This window comes from Oncorhynchus kisutch, linkage group LG6 (assembly GCF_002021735.2).
Source record: "Oncorhynchus kisutch isolate 150728-3 linkage group LG6, Okis_V2, whole genome shotgun sequence".
Taxonomy (NCBI): Eukaryota; Metazoa; Chordata; class Actinopteri; order Salmoniformes; family Salmonidae; genus Oncorhynchus; species Oncorhynchus kisutch.
Window position 1 is genome coordinate 50,039,725 of NC_034179.2, and position 21,323 is coordinate 50,061,047.

At 42.6% G+C, this 21,323-nt stretch overlaps 2 protein-coding genes across 2 annotated transcripts; one reads left to right on the forward strand and one right to left on the reverse strand.

Moving 5' to 3' along the window:
* Nucleotides 1-1,311: 1,311 nt before the first annotated feature.
* On the reverse strand, nt 1,312-3,389 carry LOC109892944 (CREB/ATF bZIP transcription factor-like). The gene is given in 3 exon segments (XM_031826853.1): nt 1,312-1,770; nt 2,260-3,286; nt 3,288-3,389. Coding segments are annotated over 2 exon segments (795 nt in total). The 5' UTR covers nt 3,326-3,389; the 3' UTR covers nt 1,312-1,770; nt 2,260-2,529.
* Nucleotides 3,390-10,448: 7,059 nt separating this feature from the next.
* Nucleotides 10,449-20,463, forward strand: ccdc83 (coiled-coil domain containing 83). The gene is made up of 10 exons (XM_020485867.2): nt 10,449-11,087; nt 11,710-11,794; nt 12,111-12,279; nt 12,435-12,602; nt 12,865-12,956; nt 13,022-13,090; nt 13,676-13,797; nt 14,124-14,194; nt 18,337-18,524; nt 20,177-20,463. Exons 1-10 carry the CDS (start codon nt 11,023-11,025, stop codon nt 20,360-20,362), a joined length of 1,215 nt encoding a protein of 404 aa, XP_020341456.1. The 5' UTR covers nt 10,449-11,022; the 3' UTR covers nt 20,363-20,463.
* The last annotated feature ends 860 nt before the right edge of the window (nt 20,464-21,323 follow it).

Genomic DNA, 21,323 nt, shown 5'->3' on the forward strand with positions numbered 1-21,323 from the left:
AGCCCTGCAAAATGACCTCCAGCAGGCCACAAATGTGCACGTGTCTGCCCGACGTCCACAGGTGGGGGTTGTGCTTACAGCCCAACACCGTGCAGGACGTTTGGCATTTGCCAGAGAACACCAAGATTGGCAAATTCGCCACTGGCGCCCCGTGCTCTTCACAGATGAAAGCAGGTTCACACGGAGCACGTCATAGACGTGACAGAGTCTGGAGACACCGTGGAGAACATTCTGCTGCCTGCAACATCCTTCAGCATGACCGGTTTGGCGGTGGGTCAGTCATGGTGTGGGGTAGCATTTCTTTGGGGGGCCGCACAGCCCTCCATGTGCTCACCAGAGGAAGCCTGACGTAGCCTGACTGCCATTAGGTACCGAGATGAGATCCTTAGACCCCTTGTGAGACCATATGTTGGTGCGGTTGGCCCTAGGTTCCTCCTAATGCAAGACAATGCTAGACCTCATGTGGCTGGAGTGTGTCAGCAGTTCCTGCAAGAGGAAGGCATTGATGCTATGGACTGGCCCACCCGTTCCCCAGACCTGAATCCAATTGAGCACATCTGGGACGTCATGTCTCGCTCCATCCACCAACGCCACGTTGCACCACAGACTGTACAGGAGTTGGCGGATGCTTTAGTCCAGGTCTGGGAGGAGATCCCTCAGGAGACCATCCGCCACCTCATCAGGAGCATGCCCAGGCGTTGTAGGGAGGTCATACGGGCACGTGGAGGCCACACACACTACTGAGCCTCATTTTGACTTGTTTTAAGGACATGCCATCCTTACATTATTTGTTGAACATTCAGACCTCAAGTGGTCTGTCAAAAAGAGTCAATGGCCTACCCTACCAGGTGTGTAAATCCTACTATATGCCACAACTCCAAATAAAAAAATGGGAAAGATATCCAAAATGACTTGTATTTATCATTTTGAACAGCACATGTATTTTCTATCTAGATTTGTGCTTTAGGTATATAGCTAGACATGAACTTAGTCAGACTAATTTTGAGATCTGAGAACACCCGAAGCCAATTTAAGAGAGTGAACTATTACATTATACCTAAATGCAGCAGCATTGTGTCAAAAACAAGTACTCCAGACTAATAAGTGTATGAATATACAACATGAGCTCTCCGCTCAAATGAAGCCTCACGTGTTTGGGAACCATTACCAATCCCCCTGCCCCCCCCCCCCCCCGTTGAGGAATTAATAGATCTTTGTCTGCAGAAAAAGCTTGCTGTTTGAAAAGAGAAAATAAGGTTAATATCAATTACATACAGCAACAGTCAAGACAAAATACATAACTGAAGCATGCATAATCAAAATAAGATTTATTGTCAATTACTTTATCAAAACCAATCTTCCTTAAATTGTACTCTCGTTTAGAGATTGGCACAACATCTTGTATTATACATAATTCTTCAAGACATACTGACTCAGTTTATACAACATTGGTGAAGTCCATTTCTATCAGGATCACCACATCAATAATAAAATATACTTTTACAAATGTGTTACATTGAAAGGTGTCAACACAAGTCAAGTTAAACTTGTGAAGAAACTATTATACGACCTCTGATATTGTCAATGCAATAGGTAGTGGAACACTTGTCATCCACAATATTCTAAATTCACTACTTTTTTCAAAGGTGTGGTGGGATACTGGTAACATGTAGTCACTTACACTATTTGTTATACTACCTTTAAAAAAAAATAACAGGTCAAGTTGGCAGCAGCGAGTTCCACCTCTTCAGCTTCCGACAGAAGAATCCACTTTAGCAATAAAGAAAAATAGGGGCGCTAAATAAAAACATCCTTCAGCAGAATAGTGATGTTTCACAAAGAGAATTTCTAACCAAACCGTGGTAACCAACTATATTTGTTGTTTCTTCCCCCATTCTGGTTAGAGAGCCAATATGAATCAAATACTATAAAACTCATTGTGAAACATCACCGTACTCCTTTTATTTTTTTCTTCAATTTCAATAAAACTTGACTGCTAAGTTCAAAAAGCCACCATTTCTTTATATTTGGGCGTGAAATCAGTCAATTTGTATTTACAGGTTAAATTCTTGATGCATAGAGCTTAATAAAATAAAAGTTGAATATAAATTGAGGTAACAAATTGAAGTAATTACTCATCTCAAACAAACAGAGAAACATATGTTCCAGTGTATACCTAGTTATTTTAAAACTTGAAATAACCTTGAAAAACATCTGAGAACGTATCAAATGATCAGCTTCTTGTTAAGAGATCCTTACCATGGAGCCAAGCAGACAGGGACGTTCTGTAACCCATTCATCCAGCATGGTTGAACAATCATCACCTAGAAGAAAACTGGCAACAAGGTTTAACGAGTAACGTGTTCTTATAATCATTGGTTTCATAAGATTTCACACATGCGCATTCAACAATTCTTAATTAATGATCTCAAAACAGTTTTAAGTGTTCATAAATTCCCCTGATATTTTGTTACTCTGAGGTTAAATCAGGTTCAGTCTCAACATCTGAAAACAGAAAAGTACTCGACCCTACATTTTGAGTGATGCACTTGCACTCTCTGCACACTTAGTGCAGAACTCCACTGAGACATGGTTCTTGTCCACGTGCAGACAGACGCCACCAGAGGTCTCCTTCTCCATCTTCACAAGTTTCCTAGGTAAGGCATAATCGTGGTCTTCGTTCTTGTTGGACTCCTGGAAAAGTGAGGAAGATAATTTCATGCCATTCACACCGCTCAGCCTTGACAACAGCTGGGCTAACATACTCTCGTTGGCCAACACAGCTCTCAGGTACCTCGACTCATCTTCCAACTCTTCCACCCTCTTATTCAATTGGACGTTTTCCTGTTTAAGTATGTGGTTTTCTGACAACAGACACCCGACTTTATTCTCCAGCCCGTTGACGTATTCCTTCTTTTTCAGACGATTCATTCTTGCAGCGATGGCGTTCTTGTTGATCATGCGCCCAGACAGGTTCTCTCTCCTCTTCCTTTTCTGACCAGCAGACATTCCTTCTGGTGATGGCGTCCTGGACGCGGCAATTCCAAAATCTTGATCTGTTGTGTCACCCACACCTAATTCGGTCAATCCAATGTCGAAAAGAGGGGCGACAGCATCCTTCTCAAATGTCCAGTCTAACTTGTCGATTCCAAGTAAACCATCAAGCTCTAATCCGACTGTTTTATCCCCATTCTCTGAGCTCATGTCTTCGTAGGGACTCGTTTTAAAATGTATAGTTTCAACAAAGTCAGGGACTTCAATTTCAAAAGGCCAATTTGAGGTGTGCATCGGTGTTGTCTGAATGACCTCTTCGTCTGGTGATCATTTTAGCTTTTGACGACGGGCACCACAAATGTATTCCCTCTCCAATCTGGACTCTGCATAGATTTTCTGTGAGGATACACAAAATTACATTGATTAATAACACTCTTTTAATATTAGGTCGGTTTAATGAATCTGTTGGGTTTCAACAGATTAGCAATGAAATAAATATTTGAGCATTCAGTGAGTAAGTTACGCCTATTCTTCACATTCCCGCCATTATCTCAATCCCCATTTGGAAGGGCCTTCTGTCTTGAGGCCATGCACATTTCCTTTATCAAATATAAAATCAGGTTCTTGTGATCTAAAAATGTTGAATTAAGAAGTTGCATCTAGTTAGCTAGCTAATGTATTCTTTATTGCTATGTCTGTTTTTGGCAAGGCTTGCCTTAGGTTCTAAAGAACATGCTCCTGCTAAATATAAGCTAACGTTTGCTAGCTAAAATTACCATCACTAGTGAATAAGTTGTTGGCGACATCATCGTCATATCTGTGCAGTAGTGTAAAAACAAGTGGGGGGGGGGGGGGGGGGTATATGTACTTTAATACATTTTTTGGACAACTTTTACTTTACTACATTCCTAAAGAAACGAATGTACTTTTACTCCTTACATTTTCCCTGACACCCAAAAGTACTCATTACATTTTGAACGCTTAGACCATTTTCCTGTCCTGCATATTCACACACTTAAATTTAACAAACTTACTAAAGTATATTTAAGCAATTATATTTACTTTTGATATTTAGAAACCAATAATTTTACTCAAGTAGTTTTTACTGAGTGACTAACTTTTACTTGAATAACATTCTATTAAAAAAAAAGGTATACACTTTTACTCAAGTAAACTGTAAAAAGAAAAAGTCCCTTGTTCAGGACCCTGTCTTTCAAAGATCATTTGTAAAAATCCAAATAACTTAAGATCTTCATTGTAAAGGGTTTAAACACCATTTCCCATGCTTGTTCAATGAACCATAAACAATTAATGAACATGCACCTGTGGAATAGTCGTTAAGATACTAACAGTTTACAGACGGTAGGCAATTAAAGGTCACAGTTATGAAAACTTAGGACACTAAAGAGGCCTTTCTACTTCCTGAAAAACACCAAAAGAAAGATGCCCAGGGTCCCTGATCATCTGTGTGAACGTGCCTTAGGCATGCTGCAAGGAGGCATGCAGATGTGGCCAGGGCAATAAATTGCAATGTCCGTACTGTGAGATGCCTTAGACAGCGCTACGTGGAGACTGGACGGACAGCTGATCGTCCTCTCAGACCACGTGTAACACCTGCACAGGATCGGTACACCCGAACATCACACTTGCGGGACAGGATGGCAACAACAACTGCCCGAGTTACACCAGGAACATACAATTCCTCCATCAGTGCTCAGACTGTCCACAATAGGATGAGAGAGGCTGGACTGAGGGCTTGTAGGCCTATTGTAAGGGAGGTCCTCACCAGACATCACTGACAACAATGTCGCCTATGGACACAAACCCACCATCGCTGGACATTCAGAACTGGCAAAAAGTGCTCTTCACTGACGAGTCGCGGTTGTGTCTTACCAGGGGAGATGGTCGGAATCGCGATTATCGTCAAAGGAATGAGCGTTAGACCGAGCTCTGTACTCTGGAGTGGGATCGATTTGGAGGTGGAGGGTCCGCCATCGTCTGGGGAAGTGCGTCACAGCATCATCGGACTGAGCTTGTTGTCATTGCAGGCAATCTCAATGCTGTGCGTTACAGGGAAGACATCCTCCTGCCTCATGTGGTTCCCTTCCTGCAGGCTCATCCTGACATGACACTCCAGCATGACAATGCCACTAGCCATACTGCTCATTCTGTGCGTGATTTCCTGGAAGACAGGAATGTCAGTGTTCTGCCATGGCCAGCGAAGCGCCTGGATCTCAATCCCATTGAGCACGTCTGGGACCTGTTGGATCGAAATGTCTGGGAACTTGCAGATGCCTTGTTGGAAGAGTGGGGTAACATCTCACAGCAAGAACTGGCAAATCTGGTGAATTCCATGAAGAGGAGATACACTGCAGTACTTAATGCAGCTGGTGGCCACACCAGATACTGACTGTTACTTTTGATTTTGACACCCCTTTGTTCAGGGTCACATGTCTGTGGAACTTGGTCAGTTTGTGTCTCAGTTGTTGAATATTGTTCTGTTCATACATTTTTTTTAAACATTATTTTCAGCAAACCTTAAATTAACAGTTGACAGTGAGAGCACGTTTATAACAATTGGGTACTTTTTCCACCACTGTAGCTGAAAGTAAATAAATAAAGGCTGTTTAATATGAAAATTTCTTGTGCAGCTGTTCAAAGCAGGCTGCATCTAGGCGCCAAAATATTGTCTCAGAATATAGCTAGCCAGTAGCTACACACAGTGATTTGGGAATGATTCCATACCGCCATACACAGGCTGCGTATCAAACTCATAAAATATACACCCTCATCCACTTACGGCATAAGGCCAGAGTAGGGGGAATACCCGTCACCATCTTTGATGTCGGGCCATACAAGGGAAGTTCACAACGTAAGCCCCTCAACTCTTGTTTTCGATCGAGATTGCGAGTGTACAATTATGTTCACTACACGTCCTGAAACACCCCATAATTCAATTTGCGATGATTGTACAACCGCCTAGAAAAGTCAACATAGAAATGTAAGTGAAAATGAATGTAAATAAGTTAGAAATTGTGCTACTTATGCACATGACAGCTCAAACACGTCTCCTAAGTGATGTTTTTTTTTGGTTAGCTTTTGAAAAGCTAGGCAGGCTAAAGTTGGTTAGCTAGTTATTATAGTATGCATATTAATAATTATGTAGAAAATGTAAGGAAACAAGCAACCATAATTGACTGTAGCGCATATAAAGCATGCGCAATATGCCGGTGGTTGAAAACACAATCATCGCGGGATTAACGCATTTCCGTGCAAGGGCGGTCCATTTAAAAAGTAATTCCTTCCTCCCTCACCCTGCAAGTGTATACTCGTCAAACGTCATCAGAAGTGTCCACTTAATTTGAGGGCTGAGGGGATACAGTGTGTCTGTTAAGTGTTTGGAACGTGGAGTTCGAATGAATTTATAAAATGCTCTGTTACTAAATTATATTAAATGTTTTGGGCCATGAAGTAAATCAAATCAAACGTGTCACATACACATGGTTAGCAAATGTTAATGCGAGTGTAGCGAAATGCTTGTGCTTCTAGTTCCGACAATGCAGTAATAACCAACGAGTAATCTAACCTAACAATTCCAAAACTACTACCTTAAACACACAAGTGTAAAGTAAACGAACAATGTGTGGGCCCTGTCAATGAAAATATTTTAAATAGACAAGATGGCAGCGTACACATTGGATGAAGTGCTTCATGGAGCAACACGTATTTAATTTAATAATGGTGCATGTTCTTAATTCAAAACGAACCCCATGCAACTAATTTAGTCATGGAAGTTTAGAATAATTGTTGTCTTTCAAGTCTGGAATTGAGGAAGTATCCCCAAGTAAAGGGTTGTCACTAGTTACCATCACACCATATCCATGGATATAGTATATCGTTAAACTATTTGCTTTTTGGTCTTAATTTAAAGTTACTATAGCACTGTGGTTAAATTTAAAAACCAATTTTAAGAAGAAAGCATTAACATTGCTTGCCAACTATAAATAAATTACGTTGGCGAAAACACCAACTACTTAGTTACGTTAACATTATCAATTATCACGTGAGTACTTGCATGGATTACTAGGCTGTTCCAACAAATGAAAGTTGACAAGCTAACTAACTAGGCCTAACGACATTAGCCTTGCTAGCGTTAGGTAGCTAGCTATACTTGAAGCGGAGTAGCGTAAAGCATACCCAGCACAGAATCTGACCAACATTTTTACTTGGGTCGTCACAGGGTAACGTTACTTAGACAGCCATTGGCAATGCACACAAACAATGACATTTTTAAAATGCTGTAACCACACACTTACCGTACGTCAAGCTTTAAGTGGATAAGATTGGATCTCTTTGTTTGCAATACTCTTCAGGTTCTTGTAGTAAAATATAAAATGTTGTTTGAAAGTCGGTAAACTTACTGACCACACAAACTGAGAGAACTTCGAAACGTACAAAAGACGTCAACAATGGCGAAAATTCAGAACGTTAACACTGAGGCGCCATACAGTTAGTATTTATGACGCGTCCAAAACAACTCGGAAATGGCCGACTTCAGTGCTTTCAAGACAACTGGTAACTCGAAAACAAACCGAGCTCCGACTGGGGGGAAATCGTTTTGAACGGACATCCAACTCTTTCTAGACCTCCGACCTGAAGATCACTGACGTCATGATTTGACCTCGTATTTTTCCCAGGTGTGTTGAACGCACCATTAGAAACTCTGTGCTGGTCGCGTTGTTCTCTGCTCAGGGATGAATTTTTATAACTAACCCAATAACTAAGCTCTTTGATGTATATGCGAGGTAGTCACTAGTTACCACAGCCACAAAGTCAAAATGGTCTATATCGTAATTTGTTGTTGTTGTAATATTCATTTAAGTTTAGCAGTGTGGTTAAGGTTAGGTTAAAAAAATCAGAATTTAAGAAGAGAAATTGTAGAAATAGGCGGAGTTTGTGACTTTGTGGCTGTGGCAACCATGGTGATAATGGTGCTTTCACTACAACAGGGAACAAGGTCGAATCAAATCTTATTTGTCACATGCGCTGAATACAATAGGTATTAGTAGACCTTACCGTGAAATTCTTACTTACAAGGCCTTAAGCAACAATGCAACTCGAGAAATAGAAAAAAAAATATTTACAAAAACAAATGTAAAAAAGTTACAAGAAAATTAACATAACAATAATGAGGCTAGATAAAGGGGACAGGGTCAATATGCGTGGGTAAAGGTTCGTTAAAGTAATTTGTAAAGTGACTATGCATAGATAATAAACAGAGAGTAGCAGCAGTGTAAAAACGAAGGGGAGGTGGGGGGTGTAAATGTAAATAGTCCGGGTGGCCATTTTAATAATTGTTCAGCAGTCTTATGGCTTGGGGGTAGAAGCTGTTAAAGAGCGTTTTGGTCCTAGACTTGGCGCTCCGGTACCGCTTGCCATGTGGTAGCAGGGAGAACAGTCTATGACTTGGGTGACTGGAGTCCTAGATCATTTTTTGGGCCTTCCACTGACACGCCTAATATATAGGTTCTGGATGTCAGGAATTTTGGCCCCAGTGATGTACTGGGCCGGACGCACTACCCAGTAGCGCCTTGCGGTCAGATGCCGAGCAGTTTCCATACCAGGCTGTGATGCAACTGGGCAGGATGCTCTAGATGGTGCAGCTGTATTACTTTTTGAGGATCAGGGGACCCATGCCAAATCTTTTCAGTCTCCTGAGGGGGAAAATGTGTAGTCGTGGCCTCTTCACAACTGTCTTGGTGTGTTTGAACTATGATAGTTTCTTGGTGATGTGGACACCAAGGAGCTTTAAACTCTCAACCCACTCCACTTCAGCCCTGTCAATGTCAATGGGTGCTTGTTCGGCACTCCTTTTTCTGTAGTCCACAATCATCTCCTTTGTCTTGCTCATGTTGAGGAAGAGGTTGTGGTCCTGGCACCACACTGCCAGATCTCTGACCTCCTCCCTATATGCTGTCTCATCGTTATCAGGCCTACCACTGTTGTGTCATCAGCAAATGTAATGATGGTTTTGGAGTCGTGCTTGGCAAATCAGTCGTGGGTGAACAGGGAGTACAGGAGGGGACTAAGCACGCACCCCTGAGCCACCCAGTGTTGAGGATCAGCGTGGCAGATGTGTTGTTGCCTACCCTTACCAACTGGGTGCGGCCCGTCAGGAAGGCCAGGATCCAGTTGCAGAGGGAGGTGTTTAGTCCCAGGGTCCTTAGCTTAGTGATGAGCTTTGAGGGCACTATGGTGTTGAATGCTGAGCTGTAGTCAATGAATAGCATTCTCACATACAGTTGAAGTTTACATAAACAAGTTTTAATGACTCAAACTTAAGTGTTTCAACCACTCCACAAATTTCTTGTTAACAAACTATAGTTTGGGCAAGTCGGTTAGGATATCTCCTTTGTGCGTGACACAAGTCATTTTTCCAACAATTGTTTACAGATTATTTCACTTATAATTCATTGTATCACAATTCCAGTGGGTCAGAAGTTTACATACACTAACTTGACTGTGCCTTGGAAAATTCAGCTTGGGAAATTCCAGAAAATGTCATGGCTTTAGAAGCTTCTGATTGACATCATTTGAGTCAATTGGAGGTGTACCTGTGGATCTATTTCAAGGCCTACCTTCAAATGCAGTGCCTCTTTGCTTGCCATAATGGAAAAATCAAAAGAACTCAAAGACCTCAGTATAAAGTATAAACACCATGGGACCACGCAGCCATCATACTGCTCAGGAAGGAGAGGCGAAACCCTCCCTAACCCGGACGACGCTAGGCCAATTGTGCATCGCCCCATGGACCTTCCGGTCGCAGCCGGCTGCGACAGAGCCTGGGCTCGAACCCCAGAGTCTTTGGTGGCACTGCCTTAGACCACTGCGCCACCCGGGAGGCCCCTAGATCGTACTTTTTGGAAAAATGTCCTCTGGTCTGATGAAACAAAAATAGAACCAGTTGGCCATAATGACCATCCTTATGTTTGGAGGAAAAAGGGGGAGGCTTGCAAGCCGAAGAACACCATCCCAACCGTGAAGCACGGGGGTGGCAGCATCATGTTGTAGGGTTGCTTTTCTGCAGGAGGGACTTGTGCACATCACAAAATAGATGGCATCATGGGGTAGGAAAATTATGTGGATATATTGAGGGAACATCTCAAGACATCAGTCAGGAAGTTAAAGCTTCGTCGCAAATGGGTCTTCCAAATGGACAATGACCCCAAGCATACTTCCAAAGTTGTGGCAAAATGGCTTAAGGACAATAAAGTCAAGGTATTGGAGCCCTGACCTCAATCCTATAGAAAACCCCTGACCTTAATCCTATAGAAAATTTGTAGGCAGAGCTGAAAAAGCTTGCGCAAGCAAGGAGGCCTACGAACCTTACTCAGTTACACCAGCTCTGTCATGAGGAATGGGCCAAAGTTCACCTAACTTATTGTGGAAGGATACCTGAAACGTTTGACCCAGGTTAAACAATTTAAAGGCAATGCTACCAAATACTAATTGAGTGTGTGTAAACTTCTGACCTAAATAAAAAAGTAAACATGGGCTATTAATGACATCATTTTTTTCACATGGTTGGGGTGCCAGAATTTTCAGATATCAAAATGGTGTCATGGGCCAAAGAAGTTTGGATGGCATGCAGTAAACCCCTGGGGCTTCCACAAAGTCAAATTGGCATATCGTAACAAGTCATGAAAACAAACATTTGCTTTTTGGTCATAATTCAAGGTTAGGGTTAGCAGTGTGATTACGGTTAGAGTTTAAAATCACATTTTAAGAAGATAAATTGTAGAAATAGAATGAGTTTGTGACTTTGTAGCTGTGGTACCTAGTGACGACCAACATGCAGGAACGGCCCGAATAGGCCCACAGTTCACTTTCTTGAAGCTGGGGGGCAATGTTGAGTCGATATAGAATATGGGGTTTCCATGGAAATAGGGGAACGCTGACTTCTCGCTCAGACAGTAAGGTGTCAAACAAACAAATATCAGCTGTTTTGTGAAGTTTTAACTAGCCAACATGGGTAAGAAGAAGTCATCAGATGAAGACAAAACTACGTTGGCGGAGGCCTTTATCAATTTTCAGTAAGCACTGTTTTATTAACCTTCTTAGTTAATAAACCAAACCAATGTTGCAACGCTAGTTTATTGCAAATATCACTATCTAAAGTCAGTGAACTAACGTTAGCTAGCTAGTAAGCGAGACAGTTTGGCTAGCTAGCTAGATTTGCTTGTCAGTTTACTAAGCTAGCTGCGATCTGAATTGAAAAGCCGTACATGATCCATTCGTTCAACTAGCTAGCTATATAGAATGATGCAGAAAGTCACGACGTATGTTATAGCTCGATATAATAATCTAGAGGCAAAATAAACGCACACACATTTTGGCGAGGTGCTGGCTAGCGGAGTGGAATGCCGCATACTCTAGGAGCTCAGACGCAATAACCAACGTTTCGTTACACCCCGATGAAGACCGCTTGTCTGTCGAAACGTTGGTTATTAGGTTATTGCATCTGAGCCCCGAGTGTGCGGCTCTCCTTGAACTTTTCATAGCTAGATACATAACCTTTGAAATAGACAGAGACATTAAGCCTCTAGCTTGATAGACCTTAACGTTTTGAGCAACAGAAATTGAACGTGCCATTTTTTTTACATTGACTCAAACCACACATTCCCAGACTATGACTTACTTGTGTGTTGTATTTAGGCTCCAAGTTAAGAGAAAGGAAATACATGAGTGCCAGGAGGAGGTCAGTCAACTCGAGACAAAGAAGCAAAGATACACAGAATTGGTAAGAACATTAAGCAATTGTGAATTTACAGGGTCTGTATTAATTTTCCATTCCCCAAAACATCAGTAAGTTTTATTTTGCAACAACTTTATTAGTTTAAGACAAAGTTTCCCCAAAAATGGTCCCCCCCCCCCCCCCCCAGCACTACACAGTATATTCAAATAATCGAAAATTGATGTGTTGGTTATTTGAATCAGCGGTGTAGTGCTAGGACAAAAACCCAAATGTGCCACCAAGGTCATTGAATAGCCTACCCACTGACTCATTGAGTGAGAGAATCTGCATTATAAAATGAATGTGTTTTGTGCTCACACAGAGGGAGCAGTTGAAAGAGGAGCAGTTGGGGCACATCAAGGTCTTGCGGAAGCAGGCTAAAGAACAGGAGAGTAAGCTGGAGCAGAGAGAGGTGGTCAACAAAGAGCAGGTGGAGCAAGCTCTGCAGCAGAACTTGGAGCTAGTCCGCAGCCAGGAGAAAGAACTGGCAGGTAGTCTCTCGGCTCTCCAATACGATATACCATAATCATAAAGCTACCTGTCAATAACTGCTTTTACCATCCACCGGTACTCCCCACCTGGAATATTATGAATGTGCAATATTAATGTAACATGAATACAAATAGTTTGTCCCTGTGCGTGAGAGAGCTGCGCGCTGAAGTCATCCGCCTGGAGGAGGAAGTGCTCGTCTTGCAGGCCGAGAGGCACATCAGGCAGGAGTATAAGATGGCCGGAAGCAAAGAGCACCAGCAGCAGATCCAGCACCTGGAGGCTGAGCTGGCTCAGATGCAGAAGGGGTTTCAGGAGATGGCAGGTACATGCACTCAGAGGCTTGGCTCCTCTAAGAGATGGATAAACTAAGCCCATTTTTTCTGGGAAGTCAACTCTTATTCGGACCCCTGTAAACCTATACAAACCAGTAACTGGTTTTAGGAATCAACTTTGCGAAGTGAAATTGAACCTCAAAATAATTGAATCAAAGAGATAATATTTACAAAAACAAAAGTCAATTCATTTACAACACAGAGACAGATGTCCTCGCAGCTTTTCCTTGACCGCGTCTCTTACTTCTACAGACAACATTCAGCGCTCTCTTGATGTAACTTTCAATGAAATTGACAAGAAGACAGTGCATCTCATAGATGACAAAAAACAACTGGCTACAGAGGTAAGACAAGGCACATTACCAGAACAGATTTCTTTATTTTCGATGATAACACACTTTTTCCTCAGAGGGCCATCAAACACCTTGACAAGCACAGCCGACAGGAGATCAAAGAGAACGAGTGGCTGAAGAGAGAGGTATGGCATATGTATGGTTGAAAATATAAACAGCACATTAGGTTTGCTTTATTTTACAGTTCATAATCTGGTAGTCATGATTTGTTCTAAAAGAAAGCATAAGAAAGCACAGTAAGACCCATCATTTTTGTTTGTGTGACCCTATTGTTACACAGTATTCACTGAGTGTACCAAACATTAAGAACACTCAACACTTAAAATGTAGTCCCCCCCACCCCACTGTACAAGGTGTCGAAAGCGTTCCACAGGGATGCTGGCCCATGTCGACTCCAATGTTGTCAAGTCGGCTGGATGTTCTTTGGTTGTTGAGTAAAGTATTACCAGACATGATCAGAAAGCACATCCCCTTGCTTCAGGGGTCTGTACCAGAAAGATGGATTCATGAGTATAAATTATCCAGCTAACTGTCCAAAATAATTTCATATTTTTGAGAAATATAGATTTAAAATTGACAAGGTATAATTGACTGAACAGCAACAACCAATATACAATTTTTCTTAATCAACCAGAAAATCAAGTTTGTGTGGCTGTTTATCAAATTTAGTTGGCTAATTTAATTATCCTGCTTTCTGGAATACCCCACAGCTTGCTATTTACACAAGAGAGGTATCCATTACAGCATTGGCCGTCCAACAACTGGAGGAGGAGAATCTTGAGCACATGGGTCAACTGTTTGAGCGTCGCCTGGAGGACCTGCAAATCTCTAGGTTCCTCACCTCAACATAACTCTTCACCCACATTCATATACTGTAGATGGCCATTTGCCCTGATTTCACTGTCACATTGTGTGACATGCCATGTCATATGTTACTGAATGAAGCTGGACAGCCTGGTCCCAGATCAGTTTGTGTTGCATAGCCAACTCCTATGGTCTTTGTCATGCCATTTTTGGGCAAGACAGCCCAAACAGATCTGGGACCCGGCCTCAATTATATGCAATGCTATTCTATTAATCCACTCACCTGCGGTAAAACGGCACTCTCCTTGCTTTCCATCTGTGGTCTCACTCATCTCTCTGCTCTCCTGTCCACAGAAACGTCTTCCTGACTCAGGCGGCAGGCCTGGGACCCTCTGACTCCACAGTACAGGAGACCATTATGAAGAGTAACACTCAAATCAAATAAAAAATGTTTTTGTCACATGCGCCAAATACAACCGGTGTAGACCTTACAGGGAAATGCTTACTTACGAGCCCTTAACCAACAATGCAGTTTTAAAAAATACGGATAAGAATAACAAGTAAAAGTAACAAGTAATTAAAGAGCTGCAGTAAAATAACAATAGCAAGACTATATACAGGGGGGTACTGGTACAAAGTCAATGTGCGGGGGGCACCGGTTAGTTGAGGTAATATGTACATGTAAGTGGAGTTATTAAAGTGACTATGCACAGATGATAACAACAGAGAGTAGCAGCGGCGTAAAGGGGGATTGCAAATTGTCTGGGTAGCCATTTGATTAGTTGTTCAGGAGTCTTATGGCTTGGGGGTAGAAGCTGTTTAGAAGCCTCTTGGACCTAGACTTGGCACTCCGGTACTGCTTGCCGTGCAGTAGTAGAGCGAACAGTCTGACTAAGGTGGCTGGAGTCTGACAATTTTTAGGGCCTTCCTCTGACACTTCCTGGTATAGAGGTCCTGGATGGCAGGAAGCTTGGCCCCAGTGATGTTCAGGGCCGTTCACACTACCCTCTGTAGTGACTTGCGGTCGGAGGCCGAGCAGTTGCCATACCAGGCAGTGATGCAACCCTTCAGGATGCTCTCGATGGTGCAGCTATAGAACCTTTTGAGGATCTGAGGACCCATGCCAAATCTTTTCAGTCTCCTGAGAGGGAATAGGTTTTGTCGTGCCCTCTTCACAACTGTCTTGGTGTGCTTGGACCATGTTAGTTTGTTGGTGATGTGGACACCAAGGAAGTTGAAGCTCTCAACCTGCTCCACTACAACCCGGCGATGAGAATGGGGGCGTGCTCGGTCCTCTTCTGTAGTTCACAATCATCCCCTTTGTCTTGATGACGTGGAGGGGGAGGTTGTTGTCCTGGCACTACACGGCCAGGTCTCTGACCTCCTTATAGGTTGTCTCATCGTTGATCAGGCAAACCACTTGTGTCGTCGGCAAACTTAATGATGGTGTTGGAGTCGTGCCTGGCCGTGCAGTCATGAGTGAACAGTCGTGCCTGGCCGTGCAGTCATGAGTGAACAGGGAGTACAGGAGGGGACTGAGCACGCAACCCTGAGGGGCTTGTGTTGAGGATCAGCATGGCAGATGTGCTGTTACCTACCCTTGCCACCTGGAGGTGGCCCGTCAGGAAGTCCAAGATCGAGTTGCAGAGGGAGGCATTTAGTCCCAAGGTCCTTAGCGTATTGATTAGCTTTGAGGGCACTATGGTGTTGAATGCTGAGCTGTAGTCAATGAATAGCATTCTCACATAGGTGTTGCTTTTGTCCAGGTGGGAAAGGGCAGTGTGGAGTGCAATAGAGATGGCATCATCTGTGGATCTGTTGGAATGGGTCTAGGGTTTCTGGGATAATGGTGTTGATGTGAGCCATGACCAACCTTGCGAAGCACTTCATGGACTGTGGCCAACCATCAGGTTGATGATGATCAATTGTATGTTTTATTTGACATCCTTGTACAAATGTCAGCAACAAGCTGAATTGAAAGTACAACTTAAATACAAATTAACAAAACACATTAATATACAAACACAGCCATCTTCAACTGTTTAGCAGGCGAACCAAAGCTGGGATGGCACTGCAGAGATAGTTATCAGTCCTGCGGTGTAGATCCTAGGTCTAGGATGTCTTTCAAATTGAAATTGATTTTTTTTTTGCTGACAAGTGAAGACATTTGTCCCGTGTTGCCAGTAGTGCAGCTCCTTGACTAGAAGCAGGGAAGACCACAAGAGGGACAGAGTAGTGATTCCTTGTCACTTTGAGTTTGTGCAACAGTTGCTGCCTTAGACTGTATTGACAAGCAAATATCACAAATCTAAATATGTTAGCCTTTCTGAAATCCTCACGTTTCTTAATTATCTGTTATTGCCACTTACAAATGTCAATTATCGCAATCGTCTGACAAAATAATTAATTTGTCACATGCTTTGTAAGCAACAAGTGTAGACTAACTGAAATGCTTACTTATGGGACCGTCGCAACAATGCAGAAAAAAAAGAAAAAAAAATGAAAAATGCACAATTTCACATGAAATGGGAAGCAAGTAGAAATAGACATACAGTGCCTTGCGAAAGTATTCGGCCCCCTTGAACTTTGCGACCTTTTGCCACATTTCAGGCTTCAAACAAAGATATAAAACTATTTTTTTGTGAAGAATCAACAACAAGTGGGACACAATCATGAAGTGGAACGACATTTATTGGGTATTTCAAACTTTTTTAACAAATCAAAAACTGAAAAATTGGGCGTGCAAAATTATTCAGCCCCTTTACTTTCAGTGCAGCAATCTCTCTCCAGAAGTTCAGTGAGGATTTCTGAATGATCCAATGTTGACCTAACGATGATAAATACAATCCGCCTGTGTGTAATCAAGTCTCCGTATAAATGCACCTGCACTGTGATAGTCTCAGAGGTCCGTTAAAAGCACAGAGAGCATCATGAAGAACAAGGAACACACCAGGCAGGTCCGAGATACTGTTGTGAAGAAGTTTAAAGCCGGATTTGGATACAAAAAGATTTCCCAAGCTTTAAACATCCCAAGAAGCACTGTGCAAGCGATACTATTGAAATGGAAGGAGTATCAGACCACTGCAAATCTACCAAGACCTGGCCGTCCCTCTAAACTTTCAGCTCATACAAGGAGAAGACTGATCAGAGATGCAGCCCATGAGGCCCATGATCACTCTGGATGAACTGCAAAGATCTACAGCTGAGGTGGGAGACTGTCCATAGGACAACAATCAGTCGTATATTGCACAAATCTGGCCTTTATGGAAGAGTGGCAAGAAGAAAGACATTTCTTAAAGATATCCATAAAAAGTGTTGTTTAAAGTTTGCCACAAGCCACACCAAACATGTGGAAGGTGCTCTGGTCAGATGAAACCAAAATTGAACTTTTTGGCAACAATGCAAAACGTTATGTTTGGCGTAAAAGCAACACAGCTCATCACCCTGAACATACCATCCCCACTGTCAAACATGGTGGTGGCAGCATCATGGTTTGGGCCTGCTTTTCTTCAGCAGGGACAGGGAAGATGGTTAAAATTGATGGGAAGATGGATGCAGCCAAATACAGGACCATTCTGGAAGAAAACCTGATGGAGTCTGCAAAAGACCTGAGACTGGGACGGAGATTTGTCTTCCAACAAGACAATGATCCAAAACATAAAGCAAAATCTACAATGGAATGGTTAAAAAATAAACATATCCAGGTGTTAGAATGGCCAAGTCAAAGTCCAGACCTGAATACAATTGAGAATCTGTGGAAAGAACTGAAAACTGCTGTTCAAATGCTCTCAACCTCACTGAGCTCGAGCTGTTTTGCAAGGAGGAATGGGAAAAAATGTCAGTCTCTCGATGTGCAAAACTGATAGAGACATACCCCAACCGACTTACAGCTGTAATCGCAGCAAAAGGTGGCGCTACAAAGTATTAACTTAAGGGGGCTGAATAATTTTGCACGACCAATTTCAGTTTTTGATTTGTTAAAAAAGTTTGAAATATCCAATAAATGTCGTTCCACTTCATGATTGTGTCCCACTTGTTGATTCTTCATGTTTGAAGCCTGAAATGTGGCAAAAGGTCGCAAAGTTCAAGGGGGCCGAAAACTTTCGCAAGGCACTGTACCTGATCATTTTGATCTACAATTAAATTTTTCGGAGACGACTTTCCTTTGATTGGTTAGTAAAACAAATCTTCCACTAAGTGGGCACCAGTGTACCACTGAGAAGGGTGCTGTGATCAGTATCGTTTAACTAATGGGAGGCCCGCCCAGGAAGCCACTGAGTCACAGCTCCCTCCCCAAGACTATTTGGCAACATGTTAACACTAATTTCCGTCTAAGACGGCATGTCCTCTCAGCTCAACTCAAGATAAAAACTTAAACAATGGCTACCAGCATGTTCCTCTCTTGGAATGTGGCATTTTCATTTACTGAGCTAATTCTTTTCACCCCTAACCCTATCCACATTTCCTCCATATTGGATACTGTACAGGCTTTTATCTTTCAGTAAATCACTGTAGTCATTTTAACCCCTCCCTCCCAATTTCTAATAGTTTTCATGATTCCCACCAGACGGGGTAAGCAGCAGCCCAGTACCTCCCCTCCACCCAGCATCAGAAGCATGGCGGGCTCAAAAGCAGGCCAAAGAGTTGGAGAGGGATGAAACAAGTGGCAGCTGCAGTGAGGCAGCCTACAGGCAAACAGAGGACCCCCTTCAGGACCTCAGTGTGCTTCTGTACGGCAGCCAGACCTACCTGCAGGTAAGACCAATCTCAGGCTATTCTCGGATTCAACACATCCGTTAGCGTTAGAGTAGAACTGAATCTTTATACCTCTATGGGCATATCTCAATAATCAAATATGGTTTCCTCGACTCACCTTTCCTCCATCTGTGCTGGCATTAAGAGGTATCTTATAACACTATTCAACTCAGCTTTCCTCGACCAAAGGCATAAGCTCTGTTTACAGCAGTTGTCTCTAAGTGACATTCACCTTGCTTTGGCCGATAGTTCTTCCATTTGAGGGTGGCTCAGGTCGAATAGAAAGCAAAAACATGGTCCAACCCATTTTTGTTTTTCTTAGTTGCCAAAGTTCAGTAGTAAGATAAGGCTGTACTGGCAGCCTCCATCGTCATCTGTCGATAGATATATAGGTCAGCCTCAGCTGAGCGACAGCACAAGCTAGAGCTCGTAGCTACACTGAACAAAACTATAAAAGCAACATGTAAAGTGGTGGTCCCATGTTTGAGCTGAAATAAAAGATCCCAGAAATTTTCCATATGCACAAAAACCTTTCCTCTCAAATGTTTACATTGCTGTTAGTGAGCATTTCTCCTTTGCCAAGATAATCCATCCAGCTGACAGGTGTGGCATATCAAGAAGCTGACTAAACAGCATGATAATTACAGGTGGAACTTGTTCTTGGCACAGTAAAAGGCTACTTTAAAATGTGCAGTTCTGTCACTCAACACAATGACACAGATGTCAAGTTTTGAGAAGCGTGTAATAGACATGCTGACTGCAGGAATGTCCACCAGAGCATTGAATGTAAATTTTTTCTACCATAAGCCGCCTCAAATGTCGTTTTAGAGAATTTGGCAGTATGTCCAACTGGCCTCAACCGCAGACCACATGCATGACGTTGTGTGGGCGAGCGGTTTGCTGATGTCAACGTCATGAACAGAGTACCCCATGATGGCGGCGAGGTTCTGGTATGGGCAGTCATAAGCTACAGAAAACGAACACAATTGCATTTTATCGATGGCAATTTGAATGCACAAAAATACCATGGTGAGATCGAGGCCCTTTTTTTTTAAAGGTATGTGACCAATGGATGCATATCTGTATTTTCAGTCATGTGAAATCCATAGATTAGGGCCTAATTTCCTCATATGAACTATAACTCAGTAAAATGTATTTATACATTTGTTCATTATAAATATTACAGCAGTGTGTGGCTTGGGTGTTCCTTATGCATGCTGCTAAATCACAGCAATAATCTGTATCCAAACCATGTGCCCACCTAATTCACTTGGGAATTTAATTTTACCAGTGTTGAAGAGAACATGATTTCAGTAAGGCGCTAAACAAAGTCATGAATGTGACATCGAACTTGGCTTTCCTTTTGACAGATGCCATTCATTTTAGATTCAGAAGGTATTGAATCAGACAGTCAGCGCTTCATTGAATCCTCCTAAAAATGAAAAATAAAAACCCAGGGACAGAGGCTTGAGTGAAGGGAGCGAGAGCCTTAGGGATTGCCTCTGTGCCACCTCTTGGCAGTGGATGCAACAGAGACAACGTAGGGATCTGAGAGAAACAATCTCTCTCCTTGTTGCGATGGGAAATCTTGGGCCAAACAGGATGCATCTCTTATATGGGACTACTCCCTTCCCCCTCTATGTGCTGGCCAGCAGGGAGACATGCACCTGGGCCCTCTGGAGATGAAGCTGCTGACTGTGGTGGGCCAGGCTCTTCCCCTGCACCCTGTGCCATCCGAGACCCCCGGCTCCAAAGGCTCCTCCTCAACTCCAGAGATGCTCCAGGCTCCCGAAGACTGGCCCCTCACTGCCCGCATCATCCACAAGAGGTTCAAGTAGCCAGGCCCAAGCACTAATACACACTTTTGTAAATCTAGCATTGGCCTCATGTTGGGATCAGAGGCATTACCATTAAACCTGCAATGATACTACAAACTCAAGGGTCTAAGAATATATTCTTAAGCAACAATTGTGCCACATGATGCTTCACAGGTTTAAAGTAGTATTGATCTAGGTTCTGTCCATATAAATCTTATTCATTAAGATCTATAAACAAACGCAAGATATTCAAATCACCCACAAACTCAAGATACTGTTGCAAAACACTTTATTGAAAAAAAAAAATAATCTACCAAATTCTGCATACATTTATTTATATATTTAATATAAACAAAAATATAAATCTGCAGGTACAATGCAGTTAAAATGCTAATTTGATGAATAGAATAACCTTCATGTTCTGACCATCCTGCACATGTCCCACCCACCCCCATGATGGAAAGGATCCATTTTATATACACAAAGCACCGATCAACAGTGCTCCATTTCCCCCCCCCCCCCCTGCTCAACTGGATCCTACTGCACACTTACCCGACATTCATTTAACATACTTTATCTGTGCTTGAGTGATCTTGTATGGCTTAATAGACCAATAGAATAGTCCCAAAACTGCTAACCCAGCCCTTCTGTCACTCTAGACAAGCTAGAGCAAACAAAATATTTAAAAGATTTCAAATAGTATTTCAACCCAGATCTGACATTTAGAGCTGACCAGTGACATCCACAGCTCTTTCCCCTGCCTCCTGTGACCACCTCCTTTCCCCCAACCCTGGTCTATGTAAAGATGGCCTGAGCATGAAGGACACTCTGCACATTCATTTTGGAAAGGCAGCCATAGAATTGTTCCATGTAAAATAAATTACATGCCAAGTGTAAAGCATAAAATGTGGATCGTTCCCAACGCAATGCCGGCAAATCACAAATGTAGTGCTTTGCTAGTGAGTGAAAATGTTCCCTTAAG